The following is a 22787-nucleotide window of genomic DNA, read 5'->3' as shown; positions in this document are numbered from 1 at the left end:
GGTTGTATTAGGGCTCTCTTTATACTGCCAGTTATTATGCGTATTTGTAGAAGACTGGGTGCAAACTTTTTTGACAGAAAATGTTAATTTAGTGTTCCCCAACTGAGTCATCCCATTCTTTCAAATCTGTTCACCTTTTGAATATTTTAGCCTATTACCAGCCTCTTAGGTTATGTGCCAATTAAATAATTCTGTTCATTATGCAAAAAACATACATAATAGTTCATTATCCTCAAACCAGCCTCTGGGCATGTGTACAAAAATATATCAAAGAGCATCAGTTAACAAAAGTAATATCAAAAGAGAAAATGCAGTTGCTATAGGGTGTCGATCAGCTGCAACATCCTGCCCAAGAGATGGCTTCATCTCAGCCCTGAAAAGATCCCCACATACCCTTTATGCCATTTACAATTTATGAGTCTTAATTACTGAGTGTTTGCAAAGAGCTTTGGAACACTTGGATGAAAGATGCTGCAGAAATCTACGTAATGATTATTAATTACATAATTTTCTCATGGCTCAAGCACCACCAGCAGGACAGTTACATCGCAGAGGGATGACACTGCATCCATCCATCATGACACGGGGATGTAAGAGGAAGAACTGCAGCTGCCTCCTGCGGTCCCAGCACCACCTGCAGGGTTTGTTTCGGACCCTCGTGGTGTTTTGCTAACTGGGCCCCGTGGGACAAGGTCCTGGCCATCAAGCCCAGAAATGTCATGGCATAAAAGAGCTTGAAGAGGAATTGGGCTGAGAGTTATGTGTTTGGGAAGCTTATTCCTGTCCGGTATGGAGTGCCAAAGCCCACAGGAAAGTGGACATGGTTTGCGTTTCTTCCGTGCTCACCGCCGGTGGAGTTCATTGCTCTCAGCTGGCTCTCCAGGATTCACGGCAATTTCAAAGGCATACGGTTGGATGGTTTGCTGCTTTCTGGTGCCGTGCCTCAGTTTCCTCATACATAAACCAGAATTTATAATAATAGCCTTTACGCAGTGTTTGTAAAGCATTTGTATCATACACTGCTCTTCAGAGATCAACGTAAGCAATGCGTTATAACTACAAACGTCCTTCGTAGCTGAGAAAAGAGAAGATTTGCCTCAGGAGGATAATTAAGAGGATTTTTGTGGCAGGATTTGGGACGCAGGCGGAACTGACTTATCAGACACTCTGCTTTCTAGCATCCGCGGTGTCCCCACATCCTGACCAGCTATGCCGCCCGGCAGGTTGTTCTGGTAACGCCGCACCAATAACCGGGCAGTTTGGGATGGAATGACGGGGCTGCGGGACGCCCTGCCACGTTGCTGGCACCGCACGAATGCACCAACCGGTGCCACCACGCACCTCATGCACGGAGGGGATGGCCTTTTGCCTTTAGGGACCAGGGCCTTGCTCGGACAGGGACCCGCGGCTTGTGGCTGCCTGCATTAGCCTGCAAAGTCCCCACGGCAGTGCTCAGACTGACGGGCTGTCACATCCCCTCTGCCACAGCCCCCATGGCCAAAGGGGCCATTTTGGGCCCACATCTCAGAGGAGTCCAGGGCGCTTCGCACGGCACTTTGGCTCTCGCCAGCCCTGCCATGCTGCTCCCTCCTGTCCCTCGCTCCATGTCGCCTGCCCTCTGGGCAGGCTGTCACCCTCCGCCCCCGGGACGTGCCCAAATTGCCCAAGCGTCCCCAAACCACCTCCTCAAGGCCCTCCTGCCCTCATCCAAGATGGCCGACCGCGCCTCACTCCACCCGGCGCCCCCAGCCCTGATCAAAGATGGCCGGCCCACCCGCCGTGGACCCCGTGAGCTTCTTGCCCTCATCCAAGATGGCCGCCCCGACTCGCGGATTGGCTGGTCTGCCCGACGCCGGGGCGGCCATGTTGAGTGAGGCGGAGGCCGCGGCCGCATCCCGTCATGCTTGGCGGGCCGCCGGCTGCCCGGAAGAGGGAGCGGGGCGGTTGTTGACAACATGGCGGCCGCTGGCGCCTCCGCGGGAGGAAGAGGCGGAGGGAGAGGAGGCGGCGGGCGGAGGAAGGAGTCTCATTCATAGGGAGCCCGGCTCGCTGCCCTCGCCCCCTCCCTCCCCTTCTTCCCCCCTCCCCAGCGGCCGCCTCGCCCCCTCCCCGGCACCATGTCCTTCTTCAGGCGGAAAGGTAGGGGGGCGGCGGGCGGGAGGCCCGGGGCTGAGGGGCGGCTGCCGGCTTCGTCCCCCGCACGGCTGCTGGGCCCCGGGCCTGCCCCTCCGGGGACGGCGACCGGGCCCCGAGAGGAAGCTCGGCCCCTGAGGAGCGGGCTCCCCGCAAATGACGGTCAGTCCCGGCGGCGGGGCCCTTTTCCCTCCCTCAGGGTTCGGGGAAGAGGTCGGGGGGGCCGGGGCTCTGCGGGGATCGTCGCTGCGGGGCCTCGGGGTGTCGGCTGCGGTCTGCCTGCCCGTGGGGCTCCCGCAGTGACCTCGGGCAGCCCCAGTTGCGGGCGGTGGTGAACGCCGGGCTGCAGCCTCCGTCCTTCCCGGGGCGGCTCTGGGAGCGGCTCTAGCTGCAGCGCTCGCTCGGCTTTCCAGCCTTCTTCTGGACGCGGGGAATATGGCTTAGCAATTCTGAAACAGGTGACTTGTGCAGTTAGGTGGACTGGTAATTTTTGAGTCGTCTTAACTGTTTACAGAGTATTTTTTTCACAATGCTGATACACATGGCTTTGTAAAAATATAGTAGGCTAAGTATGTTACAGCAGTACCTAAAAACCCTAACTGGAAAAGGGACCTCATTGCTCTGAGTCCTTCATAAAAGGCAAAGGAGTCATCGACAATTTGTTTTGTAATATGTTTGTTGATCTTATGGAACACGAGCTAAGATTTGAAATTTATGACTCCTGAAATATTTATAATATTCCTATAGCACAAATGGATAGAGTTTAAATGTTCTTTGAGAGTTTAATGTTTTGAAGGCACTTGTGCTACAGCTTGTGATGAAATGTGGTGTAGTGCACTTTCAATCTGCACGATACGTGGTTTGAGTGGTTTTTGTTGAAAGTGGCGTCTTTTAGGAAGGGCCTCTTGGGAAAGGAGTTCTGTTATCTCGTAATGCTGCAGGTCAAGCAATACGACCATTGCTCTTCCAGCAGTGATACAACGCTCTCCTAAAGCATTTCTCAATGCTAAAAGCCCAAAATGTACATCTTGGGAAGCAAGACTGTAAGTTAGGAGAAAAGAACATATAATCTGAGAAGATGTTTTTGCTCTTGACTGACACGTCCTGTTGTAAGCTTGCTCAGCCAAAGTAGCAGCAGTGAAAATTTCATTCTTTGTGGAGGTTAGTCTAGTAATCCTGGGATGAGTTTAAACTTCTGTTCATATTAGTAGTTCCAAAGATTCTTGAAGTTTACTTTTGCAAGTGCCATAATCCTTTTTGGGGTGTTTATATACTTATGTTGAGCTGCAGAATAAAACTTTCATGCCACTTATAAACTGCTCAAAAATAGCTTCTGCTGCTTTGTTGATGAAGAGAATTGTGGAGCTGATGTTCCATCCTGATGCGTAATCATAGGAACAATGTAAGCTTTGGCGAAAACTTTCTCAGGGAGAAAGTAATGAAGTGGCTAATTGAGCATCTGTCTGCGTTACTTTGATTAAAGGATCTTTGGTCAGAGAAGCACAGTCAGAACTAAATGCCCAAGACTCGCTGTTAAGGAGAGGAGAGAAGTAAGCTTTCATCCGGGTTGTAGATAAAATAATATTGGTTTGTATTTCTCTGTTTTAGATACTGGCTTTTAGAGATGATCTTAAACGGCAGCTGGGAGAAAAGCAACAAATTAAGGCTTATGACAAAACTCTGTAGACAGACACGTGCAGTCCAAAACCATATAAAAGCGTCAGTGTCTTTGGTTGAAGTATTGTTGTTAGGTAAAAATAAAATCAGTTTTTTAAGGTGAAAACATGTAGAAAAATCTCAAAAATAATAGTGAAATAGTTTTTTAGTATGTGCCTTAAAGTAAAGGTCTAGAAAACTGAGGGTGGATAGTAGGTTGAGAAATTAAACTATAACAGTTGGACCAGCAGCTGGGGGGCTTGAGAGCAGATTATGAAACTGTTATCAGTGAAAACAGCCAGACTACATGTTCATTCACCGGGAATATCGTGGAAATAACGTACACAGTCCTGCCAGCTGGCTGACCTCTGAAGTTACATCTTGCTTTTTGTATACGTACATGCGTGAACAGTTTAGGTTTGTCCGTTCTTCTGTATTTCAAGATGTGAATTAAAATTCTCAAATCTCACGTGGCCGGCTTGCATCAGTTTGATGTGTTACAGCTTTGTGAATGGGGTTTGCTCCTGGAAATTCTCACAAACTTTTAGTCCTCGGTCATCATGTATCACAGTTATCGCTCTGGCTTCACACAGACGCCAAGTGACATCCGTTTTTTGAGGAAAGTGAAAGGAAATTCCTTTAGTGAAACTTCACTCTCTAAAATTTGGTCTTGTCACATAGGAGTTTTCTTTTGTCCTCTGCTGTTACTTCTTAATTTTGTTCTGCTTGAAGCTGATGAGGACAAAAGAAGCTTGTGTATAAAGAGGTTGGGAACATGAACCAGGGGTTTGTGTTACCAGTAATAAGGAGGTAATTAGACAGAGGGGAACTGGGTAGTTGGTAAGAAGGAACAGATGTATTTAAACTGAAAATAGGCTTATGGAGGACTCTCTGTTGAAACTTGGGAATCATTGCCGATAGTTAGGAATCCGTTTGATGAATCAACTATTGGAATACTTTTGGAAAGATACAGGTTCGTAATACTGTACAGAGGTTGCTTTGTTCCCATTGTACCTCTCTGTTACTTCAGACATGCAGATTTTTCTCCTGCACATCAGCACGCCTGCAGTTATGTAAAAGCTGGTTATTCTCACTGTTCGCAGCCGCATCTGGCTGTGAGAGTTCAGGTTTAAAAGAATCCAGCTCTTTTAACGGATGCTTAAACCTCTCTATCAGAGAGAGAATGTGCTAGCTGCTAGCTTCAATCTTAAATGCAGAGTTGCCAATTCGCAGACCTGCAACGCTTTTAGTTCTCGCAGTGAACACCGGCAGCACGGCAGTGCTGCAGCCGCCACCGTGCAGGACAATTATGTAACCAGAGATTGGAGTTTCCCTTTAAAATATTTAAAATACTTAGGTCAGAATAGGAGGGTGTTTTTTTTTTTAATCTGCTCGTGTTTTGTGATGTAAATGTTTGATTGTGCTGGGTTATGACTTGTGGTTACGTTTGGAAGGACTCCACAATCGGTGTTCAAAGATGACCTATTTGTAGTAATAATCCCAGCCTGGAGCAGCCGGCGAAGGTTTCACTAGTAGATCATGTTCTTCAATATCACCACTTAATTTGTTTCTCTTGCCATCCTGTTTATGTACTCCTTCAGTTTCTTTATTATTGTTTTAAACAGATCTCCTCATTCACTTCCTTTAGGAGCTTCCTTTCAAAAATTAAAAAAAAAATTGCTTTTCCATCACAACTTTTTTAACTATTATCTTCCCATCAGTTGCTTGCCATAGGCTGGAGGTAGCTAAGCAGTATTATTTGTGAGAGAATTAGCTATTTGCAGTGTGTTTCAAGAACATTTCTGTGGTATCCATCATGACTGAGGAGCCGTGGGCTGGCTCCACGTACATCTCTCTGGCTGTGTGTGCTGTGCTGCTCTTCTGTAACACGAGGGAGACGTTGGGTTTAGTGTGTGGTTTCTAGTTCATAGAGAGCATCTGCCAGTGCCCTGCTCTTGAAACACATCTATCCCATTCTTTCCAGTTAATGCTGTTTATTAAAGTAACCTTGAATGTGGCCTTGCTTTAATCACGTAGACAGCAAGCATCTTTCTCAATGTTAATTTTAACATACTGTATTTCATTAAGCTTAATTCACGGATGATAAGGTTTTGCTTTTGAAAATAAACGAGCACAAAAGCTTTGAAAGCCTCTGTCAGTTACTAGATGTGCAGATTTAAATATGAGAGATTAGTTTTAACAAAATGATAGTTTACATCTGCCTTTGATACTTGCTGAAGTTGGGAATTTTATGTCCATTCTCTGGTAAATGCCATTAGTCACCCAAAATAGCATTAACATTTTCCTTGGTATTTTACAGTGAAAGGCAAAGAACAAGAAAAGACCACAGATGTGAAAGCAATTAAAAGTAAGATCAATATTTATTTTGTCTATAAATTCAGATATCTAATATAATTTGCCATTTTTATTTTAACCAGTGGAATAACTTCCTCACGACTGAGCGCAGATGTGACCTGTGCATTAAAAACAAATCAAACCCAAAACTTAGTTCTGTTTCTGACTATTTATAGTAACTAATCTTTCCTAGTCATCTTGCTGAGTCTGTAAGTACAGAAGGTTATTAAATTATGTCAGACATGAGCTTTAATACAAAGTGATCATGCAATTCAGTCACCTTGCAAATAGTGGTTATTCCTTATCCACAACAAATTGCTGCTGAAGTTTCTTGCTTACATGTAGCATACTTTGCAGTTTTGAAAATGCAGCTTAACTGTGTCTAATTTGCAAAAGAGGCTGCCAGTGTCTGATTTAACTTTGACTGATGCGGCTTGTGAGCCTGAAGATCTGAATCTTGGTCAGAATGAAGAGCTATTCTAATGCTACTCCGTGCGGTACAGAAATCTTGCTGCTAAATCTGTTAGGAGAGAAGAAAAATCTTGATGGGAAGGAGGTTTAAAAACCGTGAGAAAACAAGATTATTTGTCCTGTCAGTTTTTCTTGCAATGCTAAAAGGAGATGAGGTAATTTGTGTGAATCTGATCTGTTACTTTTATATCCTCAGACAAAATCCTGTTTCTGTACTTGTTAATGTGTTATCTGGATATCAAGAGAAAATTAAAGGCTTTTTTCATCTTGGTGGTCTGTCTTTCAAATCAAATATAGGAAACAGTAAGTTGCATCCATTTAATAGCACACCCCCTGATTTCAGTGCAGCTACAATCTCCGATGACTAGCTAAAGAGGTTATATTACCTGTAAAGACAATAAGTTTTCGAATTTATTTTTATTGCACGTGTGAGCCGCTGCAAACAGAGAGCATCTTTCCAGTTTGGCCAGCAGCTGCTCCATGATCTGTATGATGTTAGGTTAGCGATGTAGTGCTATCTGGAGGTTTTGGAAAAGGTGTTTGATCCTTAGATTAAGCAGAACAATTTTTCCTCAAATGTTCATAATGTAAAATCAAATCTGAATCTAATTCACAAAAGCCTAAACCGTTATGAGGAGTGTGGCTCTGGTTCTACACGAGTAGCCTCCAGCAAGTTTTCCCCAGTTACTGTCATCAGCCAAGCGACTGGCTGCCATCCATTGGCCTGGGAAAAAACGTGTTTTCTCCATTATTGCTGGTTTTAAATACCAAAGGCTTTGTAAAAGGCAGCAAGCAGTGTCTTGGTACCAAACTGCAACTGGAGAAACGTTTTGCAAAGCTTAAACATTTTAGCTCTCCTATACCGTTGCTCCTAAGGTATCTGTTACCATGATGTGCAAGTGTGAAATTGTCAACTTCTGTCATCATGTGTCATAAAATTGTGAATAAAAATAAAGTTATGCAGCATGAAAGTCATCAAAACCAAGTTGCTTGACACCTTGATGAAACGCGTTGTTGGGAAGCAGTGTGCTGAGATAGTGTGTCATCTGACTCGCTTTAAGCGTCAGAGGTGTAAGGTGTCCTTGCATGACATCCTAATCAAATGCCATTTTCTGAGAGCTTTTGAAACTGCTATGAGCGTGGTTTGTTTTTTCAGCTTTGTCATCAATTAACAATTAGTTGATGCTTTTTCACTGGCAGAGTTTTGTGTGAGGAATTTCTTCTTTGTTCTCTTTGGGCTTAAATAGCCAGCCATGCCCTAAAACAGCTAGAGGAGGTTAAGGCTTATAACCTGGGTCTCATCAGAGAGATTTCCGTATTGCTTTTTTCTCTTAAAACCAAATAGAGGAAAAGAAAATATTTTTGAAAAATATTCTTGTTAAAACTCACAGATACCTTTGTAGTTCAGGATTTTGTAACACATTTTAGCCTTCAAAAAGGTACGGAAATGGATTGGCAAGAACATTGCAACTAAACTAAATTGTTGACGAAGTATTAAGCTTTCACGATAGCAGTTATCAAGGAAGCAGGAAGACTCGGGAATATTTCATGTGTAAACTTAGACTTGGCGTCTTTTGATTAGCTACTGAATAAGGAAAATAGAGGTGGGTGGGTACCACTGATCTAGTAGAAGTGAGTTTATTCTTGCTATAATAAAACTTGTTGATTTCTGTGGTCTTTACTCTTATCGGACCCTTGATCAAAGATTACACGGTGGTACAATGAGGTTTTTAACAAGATGGACTCTTGCAAGCTCTGGCATATCTTGGGGTGCTTAGCATTGGATGCTGCTTAGAAGAGGTCTTGGGATCCTTGTCTCTTAATCATTCCTGTCTCGATTCCAGCTCCAATACCAGTACATTCCCCTCAAAGAAGCACTAGAAATCATGCCTTGCTGGAGGCTGCAGGACCAAGCCATGTGGCAATTAATGCCATCTCTGCCAACATGGACTCTTTTTCTAGCAGTCGGACAGCTGCCCTTAAGAAGCAGCCAAGTCACATGGAAGCTGCTCATTTTGGAGACTTAGGTAAGGCTTCATCAGCTCTATAATAATGTCAACATTTCTCTTTATTCTATGTGTATTACTGGTGTGCTCACCATCCTTTGGTTTTCAGGCAAGTAGATTAGGTAATTAAAGAATTTGACTGCTGTTACAAAGCATCTGTGTTACCCTAGAAGGGTTTTGAATGGGGACAGTATATTTCTTTGTTAAAAGAGGTTCTTTTACTTTGGGTCCCACCATTATGTTGAAATCGTCTCTTCACCAGTTGCATTGCGGGACATTTTTGTGTCGAATACCCGTATCTGTAGTACAATATGGAGTCATTCCCTTGATATTTTTCTTTAGGCAGATCGTGTCTGAATTATCAGGCTCAAGAGACCAAATCAAGCCTTTCAAAGACCCTTGAACAAGTTCTGCAGGACAATATAGCCCTCCCTTATTTTATCCAGTTTATGGAACTACGCAGAATGGAACACTTGGTTAAGTTTTGGTTAGAGGCTGAAAGCTTCCACTCCACAACATGGTCCCGTATAAGAGCACATAGCCTGAACACAGTTAAGCAGAGCTCGTTGGCAGAGCCAGTGTCACCCTCAAAACAGCAGGAAATTGCGTCGTCATCTCCAACTGGATTGCTTGAGGAGAGACTGGAGGATTCTAGCACAGTCTGTCTGCTCAGGACCAAGCCAGTGGCTTCGGACAAGAACGACAGAACTAGCAACAGCCAGAACCACGTGCTCTCGGGTCAGGAGAGCGGTAATAGCAGTGTTCTTTGTCTAAGAAAATCTGAGACAGGGACCCATTCTGTTCCAGCTGATCAGCAAGAATCTTCCAAGCTTACAGTATCAAATAGAAACAGCCCCTCCTCTGCACTAAAAGACTTGTCAGGAAAACTAATGAAAAGTAAGTGCCATGTGTTCTCTTTCTTTAAAAAGGTGGGGAGACGGGGAACATACTAGCTGCTGCTTGCTTTGTACGGTGAGCTGCCTCGGTTCTCATGTGTTCTTAGTAAGCGTGATATGACGTTGCGAGGAGGAAAATAATTTTGTATATCAGTAATGTTAACTTGCTGTGTAAGCTAATGATCAATTTGAGCTATGTATTGTTTGACTGTCTGGTTAAAAATAAATATGCTGCTGAAGAGACTTCAAAATCATTATGTACTCTAATAAGCTTAGGTTACTTCTGTTCCCACATGTGTAATGTTAAGAAATGAAGATGAACATTGCAATGTCCCGTTCTTCCCTCACCCATCCCACCCCCAACTTAAAAGAATTGCAGAAAATATGGATGATGAGGCTGAGACTTGATAATTAACTTTCCACAGAAGGTAAATATCCTATATCATGTAAAATGACATAAGTAATGGTTACAAGAGACTTACAGAGATTTTTGTGTGGAACGTACTGTTTCTGTTCTTGGATTTATTTGATAGAGTTCCTCCTCTTGTAACTGATTTGTTCTCATTTGGAATCCACCTCTTCAGAGGCTACTGGAAGTAAGGATGAAATTAAAATATTTACTTTTGGTAGTAAGCTACATGCGCAGTAACCTGTTTCTCTACTTTGCATCTACTCAGTCCTCCCTCATTTGTGCAAGTCTACAGACAAAAAGGAAACGCTCCTTTCTTCATATTGGTTCCTTTTGTTTGCCCAACTGTTTCCTTATGTTGCATCCCCTTCTCTTGCTGTTTGTCTTTCTCATATAGTTACTTATAATGTACCTCCACAATACATAACCTCAGCCCCAAAGTATCTTAAACAAACACAATGATACTTTAGTCATGAAAAGTACCTCTGCTTTCTGATGTCTAAAAAGAATTTGAAAGGACTAGGTCCTTTTTAAGAAGTCTGAAAGTCTGGAGTATATTTTTTTTTTCTCTCTTCCAGAGCAGTGTCCCAGCTCTCTTGAAAGATGACATGTAAAGTGTACATCTTGGTCTGAGGCATCCCATCTAAAGCTTTTATTTTTTCTTTTAATTCCGTTACAATGCAAGTGTCTTTTATTCTCTATGATGAGAGCTAGAAATTGGGAACTTCACTGCAGTTCTTGCCGCAAAGGCGTTACTTCTGGGACTAAGGTGTGCAGCTGAGGAAGAGGGTGCTGTCTTGTCTGGTGGTAGGGAATTCAGAGCTACGTTGCTTTATTCCATCTCACTGGTCAGTCCATGCTGGGCTTACTGTGACCTGGCTAGAGATAACACAGTCACTGTAGCTTGCCAGTAGCAAAGCATCGAGTAGTGGACTGAAAGCTTCATGGGAAGGAAACTTGTTGCTGACAATTAGATACTTGCTTTTCTGAAGAGCAGACGTTTGTTGTTCGCTCCTTGTTTTAGACCTATGCCAAGGAATTCAAAGTTTGATTCTGTATTTCTTCCCTGTAGGTATAGAACGGGATGCAGTTAGTACTTTTACCAAATATATTTCTCCAGATGCTGCTAAACCAATACCTATTACAGAAGCAATGAGAAATGACATAGTTGGTAAGAATGTATACTGCCTACTCATTTCAGAGCTTCCTCCTTCCCCATAAAAATGTATCTTTAATACCACGCACACTCGTATTTCTTTTTAATTTTATGAATTTTAAAGTCAGTTGTAAGAAGATAGTAGATCACATTACAAGTATCAGTGGATCTGACCTTTCAGTAGTTCTGTGCAATATCCCCAGAAGAACTTTCAGAGACTTTTTGCTTAAATTAGTGAAAATTCCTGGTAGTTATGGAGGGAATCCAGATTTGAGTCTCAATCAAACATTTTAGCCGTAACGTTATCATTTGGCTATCTGCAGTACTTTACAAGCTCTTTTTACATAGTCAGAACCAGCTGATTCTAGTGGATCTGAACTGCAATTTTTCATTGAGTCATCACTCAGGTCTTTCGGCTCGGTCAGCCAAATGCACGTTAAAATTAACCTGGTCTTTTCTTTGCAGCAAAGATTTGTGGGGAAGATGGACAAGTGGATCCTAACTGTTTTGTTACAGCACAGTCAATAGTGTTTAATGCAATGGAACAAGAGTAAGTTGCTTGAACGGTTTGGCTTCTTGTGTCTATTGTGCTTTTGCAAAAGGTGGTTCTGTTAAAAACGTTTGTGGAGGTATAACCATATAATCACTTTTGTGTGCAGTCTTCTGTATTTGAAACTGCTCAGATCTCTTCCTCCAAGCCCATTCTTGTGATCACTTGCTGAAGTTGTACGTGCATGCTGTTATTACATTCTTTATATCTTTCTTGTGTCATTTGTAACCTGCAATGTTTCTTGCTTGTTTTGCTTTTATCCAACTAAAAGTGTAAGACTTCTGGGGGAAGAACTAATTGATTCATAAAGTGCCTTGAATGCTGTTGACCCTTAATAACTGGATGTTATTCTGTCTGTGTGCAGGCACTTTAGTGAATTTTTGCGAAGTCATCATTTCTGTAAATACCAGATTGAGGTGCTGACTAGCGGGACTGTTTATCTGGCTGACATACTTTTCTGTGAATCAGCCCTGTTCTATTTCTCTGAGGTGAGTGTAGGTTTTGGGTTTGCTTTTTTTATTCCTTTCTATCAAATGGGAAAAACTATTCATCCCTTCATGGCTCTAATAAAGACACCTCAAATATAATAAAAAAGATGAGGTGTATCTTTTTCTGGGAGGAAATGCATTAAACGGTTTCCTGCCCATGTGTAGAACTATTTTAAATGTTCAAACCTGTACACCGTACTGTAGAATGAGTATTCATGCTTATCTTCTCCCGTTAGTGAGTGCTGCTAAGTGTCTCTTTGCTTTGTAGAAGCTTTGACATAGTCGTCTTAATCTTGCCACATGAAGTAGTGACTTTGAAAGCCTTAAGCATTCTTACAGATAACAAATAATTCACTAGCTTTACATATGGAAATGTGGTAGGTTAAATGTATGATTTTACAGTTGCGGGGCCCTATACCTTTAGGGAGTCATCTGTTAGTAGTAAAATACTTGTCCTGATAGTTTGACAAGCCAATGTTGTTTGAAACAGCAAGCTGGGAAGCTGAGACAATATGCAGAGTTCAATGTAAGCTAAGCATAGCATGAAAATAGTGTTTCCTCTGTGTTTAGTATGATACAAAAAAATGTTTGGAAACTAGATGTGAAAATCAGTACAGAAAAGAAGTGTCACAAGTACTTTTTTCCTTTTTTTTGAACAAACGAAATGCGTCTGCAATACTGTATCTGAAAATTCAGAATATTTAAATGCCCTGGTGACAATTTTGCATCATTAATATATGGACTTGTTTTAAATGGGAAGGAGCAGGTTTGTCTATGCTTATTAAAAGTTTACTGCTAAAACTTCTTTAATTTCTCCTCTTTTTTTAAATTTCCCTTCCAGTACATGGAGAAGGAAGATGCAGTTAACGTATTGCAGTTCTGGTTGGCAGCAGATAACTTCCAGTCTCAACTTGCTGCCAAAAAAGGCCAGTATGATGGGCAAGAAGCACAGAATGATGCCATGATTTTATATGACAAGTGAGGGAGTTCAACAATTATTTGTTTCTGAAGCTCTAATTTTGTACTTGTAGTTTTGTGTTTCACTGTGCAAAAGGAACTTTTCATTTTCAAACCGTAACTGTGCAGTCTTGCACTGTTACGCTGAAATGCATTTTATTAAGGTAGCCTTCGATATATATGCACACAAGAACTTTTAAAATTTTTCTTTTTACGTGAAGAGAAAATCCTTACAAGGACTCCGTTCTTAAACACAATTCCGAATTTTTAGGACTTGATTGCTTGAGTTAATGTTTGGTCGTGAAATATCAAAGCCAATTTGTTGCCATTTGAAAATGTAAAGGATTTAAACCTAATAGCAGATGCATCATTGTAGGAAAACCTTAAGGTTGAGATACTGTTATCCATTTAAAGTAGGCTGTAGGAGCTGTTATCACACATAGTAAGAGCCAAATAGTGCTTGTTCTTAGTATTTCAAAATATTTTCCTTTTTTTAAGGAGGAGAGCAGATCCCTTCTAATATCAGACTTTCCTCTCACTCTCAGTAGTGTAACTTTTTTCCTTTATTTTGTGCTTCACCTTAGCAATAATGTCACTGGAAGACAGACATCAAAGCTGCTTCCAGAAAGAGTTTGTTCTTAAGCTTAAGTGTGAGACTCGTTGCCACAAGCTGTTGAGTTATTACCCTCGTAGGAAATAATAATTGGAGAGGAAGCAAACAACTCACTGACTTCTATCAGTCATCCCCCCACTTCATCCACAAACTCAGTTTTCAATGATGCAATTAGTAGAGCAAGTGCCGCTTCAGAGTTCTGGGTGTTTCCTGCTTCATTCCTGCTTCCCTGCTACAAAGCTGTGTGTGTAAGATTCTGCTCGTCAGCAGTCACATGGTGCTCTGTTTCTTTTATCTGTATCTTCAGGGCAAGGCTTTCTCAAAAATACTTCTGTGAATTGGGGGTTTTTTCACTTAGTGAGGATCAGTTTTATGTTCGTTTTTGAAGCCAGCCCCATCTAGTGGCTGCAGCACGATTAATGGTCTTGGCTGGAAAGGGTGGGCACTAACCACCTGCAAAGTTTTGCAAATCCTTTTGTGTTGTCTTCTTTCCTGCCCGGTGCTGCAGGTACTTCTCCCTTCAAGCCACGCATCCTCTTGGGTTTGATGACTCGGTGAGGTTGGAGATTGAATCCAACATCTGCAGGGAAGGTGGTCCTCTCCCTAACTGTTTCACTACTCCCTTGCGGCAGGCATGGACTACCATGGAGACGGTGAGATACCTTCTTCACAATGGTTTGACAATTAGTAAAGATGATGTGGAGATTCTGCAGCATGTCAAGTGTCCCATTCATCGTCTCTGATTTGTCCTGTTCTTTTACTGACTTTCTGTTTGCCTGGATAATAGAACAGCTTTAGTAAAATTTGCTAGCCTGTTTTCCCCAGCCTGATTTGAAAAGATACCACCCACTGGCTTCTGTTAATTCTCTGTGAAATGTTTGTCTTGGGTGATTATTGCATTTTAATGGGAGTAACAGAGTTTCCTCCCATGTGAATTGCTATCAACAGCTTATTATATATCTTTAGAAAATCTTCCTTCCTGCTAGTAGCAGTTGTTTGCAAGTTTAATACCAGTGGTGTGGCTAATAGTGGGATACCTGGGTACTAGAGACTAATGATTTGATTCTGGAGCTGCTGCTGATTTTTGAACAGCATAGCAAAATAACTGTAAGCCCATTGGGTTGTCAGGCTTTTCTAGAGCGGGAAAAAAAAAATCTGAACTTTAGTTCCAGTTACTGGAGGATTTGGTTAATACGGGGTTATTTTTCTTCATTTTGCAGTAGGATTCAAATTTAAAGCAATGCAATCGCTAAGCTGGAATAATTCCATGTGTGGACACTTTTACTTGTGTACCACCTACACAAGGACCGAGATGTTTGTGTGTCCCTTCTATTCTACAAACGATCTACAGTAATTGTGCAGACCAGCCTTGATTAAAGAGGACTCCTTCTTCTGTCTCTCAGGTTTTTTTACCTGGTTTCTTGTCCAGCAACCTTTACTACAAATACTTGAATGATCTCATCCATTCAGTACGAGGAGATGAATTTCCAGGAGGGAATATTGCACTGAGTATTCATGGCCCCGGTAGCTCTCCCGATAGCGATTCTATAGGGGGCCCGGATGGCTCTGCCTCCCAGGTATGAGTTTCTTGGTTTGATTCTGTTACAGGACATGCTGTTATAGGAAATGCTGCAATCACTTTTCTGTACCAATATCAAAGTTCCTACGCTGTAAGGAAACATCTTGTAATTTGAAGCTTCCCATTCCACTTTAACGTTAAAGCCTGCCTTATACTAGGACGTGGTTGGTCTGCCTGCTGCTAAGTTCAGACAAACAGTATTGACATGGGAGGGTATCTATCCTATTTGCTGTACCCAAAGTCTTGTACTGCTTTTAGTTCTTTGCATCGAAGTTACGTTTTTATTAAGCTGTTAATATTCACTGCAGACTGATAGTGCCATAACATTTAAGAATACTTTTTACTAGAAATAACATTTTTTTTATCAATACCGTAGTTAAACTAGCATATTCACAAGTGTTAGTTTTTTCCTGTAGAATTTAAATACAAATATGCATGTTTTGTGTGCTCAGTTCTATTAAAGTGCCAAGTCTTCTGTCCTGAAGAGTCCACTCAGTTCTGCGGTTTAAGGCATCTACCTGCTCAGGCATAGAGCAATGACAGTTAATATCTGACCAGGTGGTGCTCGCCAGTTTGTCTCAGCAGCCCTTTCCCTGCTATCGTCCTCAAGCTAGCTGGTCGTGCTGGTCTGGTAGAAAATGGCCAGACTCCTGACCTTCCCAGAAGAGAGCTCTGACACTTTACCGTGTTACCACTGAGATGCTCTGAGCTGGGGGGTGGTACTTGCATTTTGTTTGCATGTATATAGTTTGATGTAAAGCTAGGCATAAAAAAGTCCTTTGCGTTCTAATCGTTCGTTAAGCATGATTAGGGCTATGTGGCTGCTTCCTCGCTGTACTGTGTAGAAACTAGAATGTGACTGGGCTCTTTTGGCTCTGTTACCCTTCCAAAGTCATTGAGAAATGTTCACTGTGTATTTGCTTTGCACAGTGCCCTGGTTGTGGGCCAGCATCTTTCTTTTTTATTGCCTTTTGTGATGCAGCTTTGAGAGCTGTGTTCCCATGTGCGCCTAGCTCAGAAACGGGCAGTGGAGCTCGTTACGCTCTGAAACCATCCCAATAACGTCAGAGATGCGTTTTTAACCAAGAGTTGTCCGTTCCAAAAATTCTAGCTTGGCTTAATTCAGATGTGAAAGAAGAGAGGATAAGCAGATTCTAGCTTATCTGCAACCAGGTCAGCTTGCAAACTGCAAGCCCAGCTAGAGCAGAAAAGCTAAGCTAGAACTGCTTTTGCTGAATCGCTTTTATTGAATGTTCCAGTGCTACCACGGGTTTTAAATCCAGTATCTAGACCAGCATTATTGATGTACTGTGTTTCAAGCAACCTTGGAAGCTATACTACCTGCTTGTAATATTTTTAAACCTCCTAATTTGCAAGGAGGGAATATTCCCACCTAGTTGCAAAGTGGGGAATAAAATCTGTGTTCTGACCGTCTTGAAATGCTGCCTGATAGTCTGAGCAGGAGAAACTGCTGGTAATTGGCTTGCTTGGACAACTTAGGAATGAAGTGCTGCATTTTGTGGTGTGCATTCCTACTTACCTGAATAGGAGAATCTCCAGGTCTCTGCATATTTTTGCATAAAGAACAGCGCTTACGCAGAGCAGCGGGGAAGGAGTTTGCCAGGCAGCTGCCATAAACATTTCTGTTCTGTGCTAAGGTGCTAATAGATTGCTGTGCATTTGTGCTCTCCCTGCTGTTGCTGTAATGTTTCCTTGGCTTTTTTCATGATCTTATATAAATACTCCAGGGCAAAAAGATCTGTGTATGGGGGAAGCATAGTGTGTTTGGGAATTGCTTACCAAGTGCATGAGAGGGATGAGTGAAGCTGCTGCAGCTTTTGAGGTAGTTCAGTGTTACGTACTCACAAACAAATAATTTGCACACGCGCACAGATCTGTTCAGTTGATAATGCTTAGACAGCAGTCCTTACACATATGTATGCTGACCTGTACATTGTGTCTTTGGCTCTGTTCATATAACTTTATCATCCTCTGTTTAAAAACAATGTCATACTGAGTTAGGAATTCATCGCTGTGTAGATGCTCTCTAATTCTTTTATGCTTGCTTAGAGACTTTATGGAGGTTTATCTAAGTGTAAAAGCACTAAAATAGCAGTTTTGTTAAGAAGCTATCAGTTGTCTGCATTGGGCACTAATACTTAGAATTTTTATTTGTAGTCCAATGTCAAAAAGGCTAATGTTAAAATCCTGAAAAATTTTGATGAAGCAATAATTGTAGATGCTGCAAGTCTGGATCCAGAATCTTTGTATCAACGAACATATGCAGGGTAAGGTTCATTCAGTGTATCTCATTCTTTCTAGTAGTGTGTTTCACCTCTGTTTCATTTTTACTGCATCCTCCTGCTTTGAAAGTACGCATAAATGCAAGATGTTGCAATCTTAGTAGATGTCTTAATATTTGAAAGTAAATTTATTTCAGTAGTGTGATTTAACACCAATGTCATAGTGAATGTTTCTCTGACCAGAATGGGAGCCAGAAAAATATTTCCAATTGGTTTTTCCTCTTTCTCCTAGTTACTATTCCTTTTTGACTCCAAAATACAGCTAAGTAGTTCCTATTTGGGGCTGGAACAGAAAAGAAGCAGCTCAGGTGCCTTTCATGTTGTAATGTGCAACTTTGATTTGTCCCTACCCCCATGGTAGAGAAGGGCTTATACTTAATTTCTTTAGCAGATTGCACAGCTATTCTTCTGTTTCTTAAGTTGCTCTTTGTTATAAAGCTCTTCTGCTCTGTGGATCTCATACAGAAATTCTTTGTTTCTATAGCTACCTTGCTTTTCTATTGCATACCAGTCTTCTGTCCTTTTAGATACTGTAAACTGTTTTCTTCCTAATGACGTGTTTTTATGATAGTGTAGAGCACTTGCTAGCACTGCCTGTTGATATTATACGATTGAGTCATTGAAGCATTTGCCTACTTCTAGTTTCTAGAAGAATTTTTAAGATACACTTCGAATTCAGATACGTGAGAAGAGCGGGAGATTTTTCCCAGTGTATCAATTTCAGGTGGAAAAGATGGTAATTGGTAAAATGCCAGTCTTCTGACACTAGAATCTTTATTGTGGCTTTTTTGTTTTTCTTACTGGTAGCTTTCCATAATGCCGAAGTTCTCTTGGTAACCTGCTTGGTGCTTTTACTCCTTCTCTCTTCAGGAAGATGACGTTTGGACGAGTCAGTGACCTGGGACAGTTTATCAGAGAATCTGAACCAGAGCCTGATGTCAAAAAATCAAAAGGTTTATTTTCCTCTTTCTCTTAATTTCTGTAAACATTAGCAGAACTGCCCTTTTCCTTACTGCAGTCAAGATAAGCAAGATTCTTGACTCTTTCCAGTCTGTTTTAAGCCAAATAGAGATGCTTAGGGATTGTCCTGTACTGAGGCAAAACTGATCTCTGGCCCAGTTTCCTAGCCAAATTCTGCTTTTCTGGTCCAGCTGGACTCCTGGGAGTATGAGCAGCCTGTGGGAGTTGGAGCTGTCGATGGAACCTGGCAGGGATGAAAGCTGCTAGCAGCTGAGCTATGATCAAACCTTCAAAGATTTGGTCTCGAGATGAAAAAGAACTTCAGCTCTCCATAGGCTTCCCACCCAGTTTGGGATCTGCTGTTAATGCTGCTTTTTGGCTCTGGTAAAGAGGAATGGTTCAAGCTCAGTGTCTAATGAACCATGGCTCCACGTAATCCCTTGTCTTTATTGCCACTCTTCTGTTCTCTAACGCCAGCAGTGCAAACCCTTCGGAAGGATGGAAGGAACTAGCATTTATAGAGATGTGCCGCAGAGTTTGCCTATGTATCTTACTTGCTGTTTTTTATGTCAACTAGGGTCCATGTTTTCACAAGCAATGAAGAAGTGGGTTCAAGGAAACACAGATGAGGTGTGTTCCTCTTTTATGTTGTCCTTGTGACTGACTTTACAGTGTATATTACGGAAATTAAGTATTGAAGTTCTTAATCCTGGCTGTTTCTCTGACTATCTGATGCACCAAGGAGAACTGTCAGACTCGATGTGCTAAATATAATTTGAATGCATGCATGGGTGAAACTGGTTTGATTTTTGCCAGTGCTTGCTGGTTCAACTAATATAATGGTTAACTCAAGGTTTTTCTTGTTATGGTGTTATAAGACATATCGACAAATAGGAGTGGAGATGCTGCTGTTCTTTGTTGTTTACTGCGAAGTGACCGCTGTACACGGATTACAGGCTGCATTTTTCCCCCTCGGAGGGGCTTGGACAAGTCCCCAACAGACAAGTCTAAAAACTTCACTAACTCTCTCGGAAATTGCATCAAGCCATAAATATTCACGATAATTGAAGTTAACGCTGTACTTGGAAACCAGGAGCGTTTCCATCAAGGGAGGATACGTTTACTACAAGTCACTGAGTTGTGAAGGTTAACTGCGTCTCCAAGGTTGAGCGAGTGAATTATGCTGAGAGGACTGTATTTTTATTTTAAGAACTTGAAGCTATCTGTATTTTGGGATGTTTTTTTTATGGCAGGCTCAAGAAGAGATGGCTTGGAGGATAGCAAAGATGATAGTCAATGACGTGATGCAGCAGGCGCAGTGTGAACAGCCTTCGGAGAAAGTTACGAAGGTAAGGGGGTGGAAAGGCTGCCTGCCTTTATCTGACTTCAGCCAGACTGTGGGAGGAGCAGAGCTCTTGCGTGCCTTCCTAGTGCGGCTGAAACCCACGCTGGTAAATGTTCAAACTAGCATAGCATGATATAAGGAAACAAAGGTTGGAAGTGTTTCAGCCTACGTATGATGATGTGGGAATTTCTTAAGAGTGGTTCTCCTGTGCAAGTGTTAAAATTGTCTTTGTTCATTTCGAGTCTTTACAAACTGCCTTATTAGTTAAAAGGGTGATTTGTGTTGCAGGATCGATACTGTAATTCCTTATTTGAGTTCACACCAGCTGTTTCATGTGAATGAATACTGGTATATTAGGATAAAGTGTCAGTAAAACTCAACAGCTGGAAAGTTGTCTTGTTGGGTGCACTAATTTACACAGTGCTGTGTCCACACTTTAAAAAAGACGCAGCAGCCCTGTCCATAGGCGAGTGGTTTAGTGTTGTATATTGTTTAGCAACTTCGTTGTTGTACAAGTCCACGTGTTCTCTGTTTAAAACAAAACAAACAAAAAAACCCCAGTTCTGATGCAACAGTTACGTTTTGTGAAATAATGATGGCAGCAGTTTGCCCAAGCTAATACCCAGTACTTCTGGCTTTTGGGCATCTGACTGTTTTAAAATAAAGTTGCACTTTTTTTTAATTATTGAAGGCAAACATGTGCCAAAGCCCAGTTATTGGACCCGAATGGATGGATCCATAGTTTCATTATGTGGCTGTTTTCTTTTTAATAGAGCAGTTATATTTAAATGACTTGTATAATGATTTCACTTAATAGCTTGGCTGCAAATGATGTAATTCCAGTCTGGCTAGATGAAAAGGTCTCTCAGCACAGTATTTAGAAATGTCAAGTGGCTGCAGATGCTCTGGATTCAATTAAGCAAGTATGGTTACAGTGATCAGAAGGTTGAGTGTGTTCTGGGATTAGGTTTTTTCCCTCTCTCCCAAACTCATAAGCATGCCTGGCTTCAAGATTTTTAAACACAAAATGGCTTTCTATCGATGACTGCCATGTATGTTTTAGGGTAAAATGAACTCTAACCCTGTTCTTCCTTTTCCAGCTATGATTTTAGAAACGCCAGAACAGGAAATCTGGTTTTCCGCTTCGAGAATGAGTGAACTTTCCCTTTTGGTGGATTCTTTTACACAGCCAATAAAAACAAAGCACTGTTACTCCAACCGCCGAAATCTCCCTCGTTTATAAGGAAGAATTAAAAAGAAGCAATCCTGTACCTCCACTGTAGAGAGTGAAGAAACATTTTTTCCTGTTGTATGTGGCATTCACAATAACGGTGGTTTTTAAAGAGATGAAGACGCAGTTTACGAATGTGTCGCTGAGAAACTGTGATCAACTTCACGAATACTTGACCCTGTCTCAAAAAGACTTTTAAGCAAAATATCTGGAATGGGACACAAGCCACAACAAAGAGGGGAAGGTTTTGCTGTAGTTTCTAGTTCTACTACTCGTAATTTTTAAACACATAATTGGAGAGGCCATGGGGTGTGTCCCCAACATTGGCCTTTGGAGAAGAGAACCTGAAACGGTGAATTCATTGGCAGTGAATGACCTAAAAAGTTCTAAGTTTTGTTTTTCCTTACTTGAAATAGATGCGTATTCAACTGTAAGATAAATGTATTTTACTTCATAACTACATTAACTTTGAAGGCAGCATAGAACGATCAGGGGCAAAGCCTGGACAGCGTAACTCTTCCTTGTCGAGCTCTTACACCTGCATTCACAAACCCCTGCTTCCAACACAGAGCAGACTCGAAAGCCAATCTTGCACTTGTGCCGCCCTCTGCTCCCGAGCCACAGCTCCGAATGCAGCCCATGTTTTGAGGAGATTGCACCCTGTAGACTGCTCCATTTTCTTTCCTCTCCATCCCACAAGCAAGGAAAAAAGTAATTGCTGCCATTCTCCATAGCTTGTTGTCCTCCAACCAACATAGTATCTAATTCCAGATGTTTGGTTTACAAAGAAAAAAAATTTTTAATGACCTCTGGCCTTCTCCCTGACATTGTCAGCATTTGCAACTTGCAAAACCTTTAGCTTAAGTAAAAAAGCCAGTGTGTTACACAGCACCTCTTTTTTTTTTTTTTTTTTTTCTCCTCCTCTCCAGTGAATTGATTTTGCAGGGTATCAAAAGTACTCAGTGTCTCACCGGTATGTTATCACTGCATTTTTAGTATACAACACTTCTATTCTGGGTTTTGTGTTTTACTCTTATGATTGTTTTTTTTTCCTCAAACTTGTGCAAAAAAAAAAAAATCACTTTGCGAAGAACTCAAATCATCTCCAATGTTCAGAATATCTTGATTGACTAGCAAGTGTTATTCTGTTGCAATATTCGATTGTATAGAGACACACTGTATTGTCTATAAGAAAGCAAAAAAGGCTGTGTATAGGTTTTTGGTACTATGTACCACCTCTTATTTCTCTCATGCCCAAGTATTCATGTACTTAAAACATACTATATTTAATTGTGTTTTGATTTAAAATATATAAATATTAAAATTTGTGTCAATTTTCTGTTTTCATGGGATTTGACTTTACATGGTTTTTTTTTTTAAATGTGATTCTTAGGGGTTTATAGAAGAAACAAACCCCTGAACAGTTTGTCCTTGGTACATTTGCACACATTTCTTAATATTTAATGGATGATGCTAATGGCAGCATGGTGAATTAAGAATCATTTCTAACTAAATAAGAAGGTGTTTTAACGATGGGACATGTCAGAAGTTGGGCTAGGAAACAGGTAGAAGGGGCAGGGCTTGGCCCCACAGCGCGGTATTGACTACGCACGCGCACTTGAATCCTCTTCTATGTGGAAAGCTAAACCCCTCCTGTTCTCCATGCAACACTTACTCAT

The 22787-nt window shown here is 41.6% G+C and overlaps 1 protein-coding gene across 10 annotated transcripts; it reads left to right on the top strand.

Annotated features, from left to right (window-relative positions):
• Nucleotides 1–1904: 1904 nt before the first annotated feature.
• Nucleotides 1905–22460, top strand: AKAP10 (A-kinase anchoring protein 10). 10 transcript variants are annotated; one of them, XM_075168533.1, is made up of 15 exons: nucleotides 1907–2139; nucleotides 6110–6157; nucleotides 8460–8642; nucleotides 8964–9518; nucleotides 10999–11097; nucleotides 11548–11632; nucleotides 11997–12120; nucleotides 12962–13098; nucleotides 14199–14343; nucleotides 15094–15267; nucleotides 17448–17557; nucleotides 18443–18525; nucleotides 19110–19162; nucleotides 19786–19881; nucleotides 20978–22460. In XM_075168533.1, the coding sequence occupies exons 1-15, from the start codon at nucleotides 2118–2120 to the stop codon at nucleotides 20981–20983; spliced, it is 1920 nt and encodes a 639-aa protein (XP_075024634.1). In that variant the 5' UTR covers nucleotides 1907–2117; the 3' UTR covers nucleotides 20984–22460. The 10 variants fall into 10 exon arrangements, 7 of the variants coding, with proteins under 7 accessions (XP_075024638.1, XP_075024637.1, XP_075024639.1 ...); XM_075168531.1 differs by having other exon boundaries at nucleotides 1907–2295; XR_012676570.1 differs by lacking the exon at nucleotides 17448–17557 and having other exon boundaries at nucleotides 1906–2295.
• The last annotated feature ends 327 nt before the right edge of the window (nucleotides 22461–22787 follow it).

This window comes from Calonectris borealis, chromosome 19 (assembly GCF_964195595.1).
Source record: "Calonectris borealis chromosome 19, bCalBor7.hap1.2, whole genome shotgun sequence".
In the NCBI taxonomy this organism is placed as follows: domain Eukaryota; kingdom Metazoa; phylum Chordata; class Aves; order Procellariiformes; family Procellariidae; genus Calonectris; species Calonectris borealis.
Note: the sequence above shows the minus strand (reverse complement) of the source record. Positions and strands in the feature narration are given on the sequence as shown.

Coding starts and splice junctions, on each gene's coding strand:
- AKAP10 (XM_075168531.1), top strand. CDS start 2,118: ATGTCCTTCTTCAGGCGGAAAGGTAGGGGGGCGGCGGGCGGGAGGCCC. Junction 2,296..6,109: donor CGGGCTCCCCGCAAATGACG/GTCAGTCCCGGC, acceptor GGTATTTTACAG/TGAAAGGCAAAGAACAAGAA. Junction 15,268..17,447: donor CGGATGGCTCTGCCTCCCAG/GTATGAGTTTCT, acceptor TTTTATTTGTAG/TCCAATGTCAAAAAGGCTAA.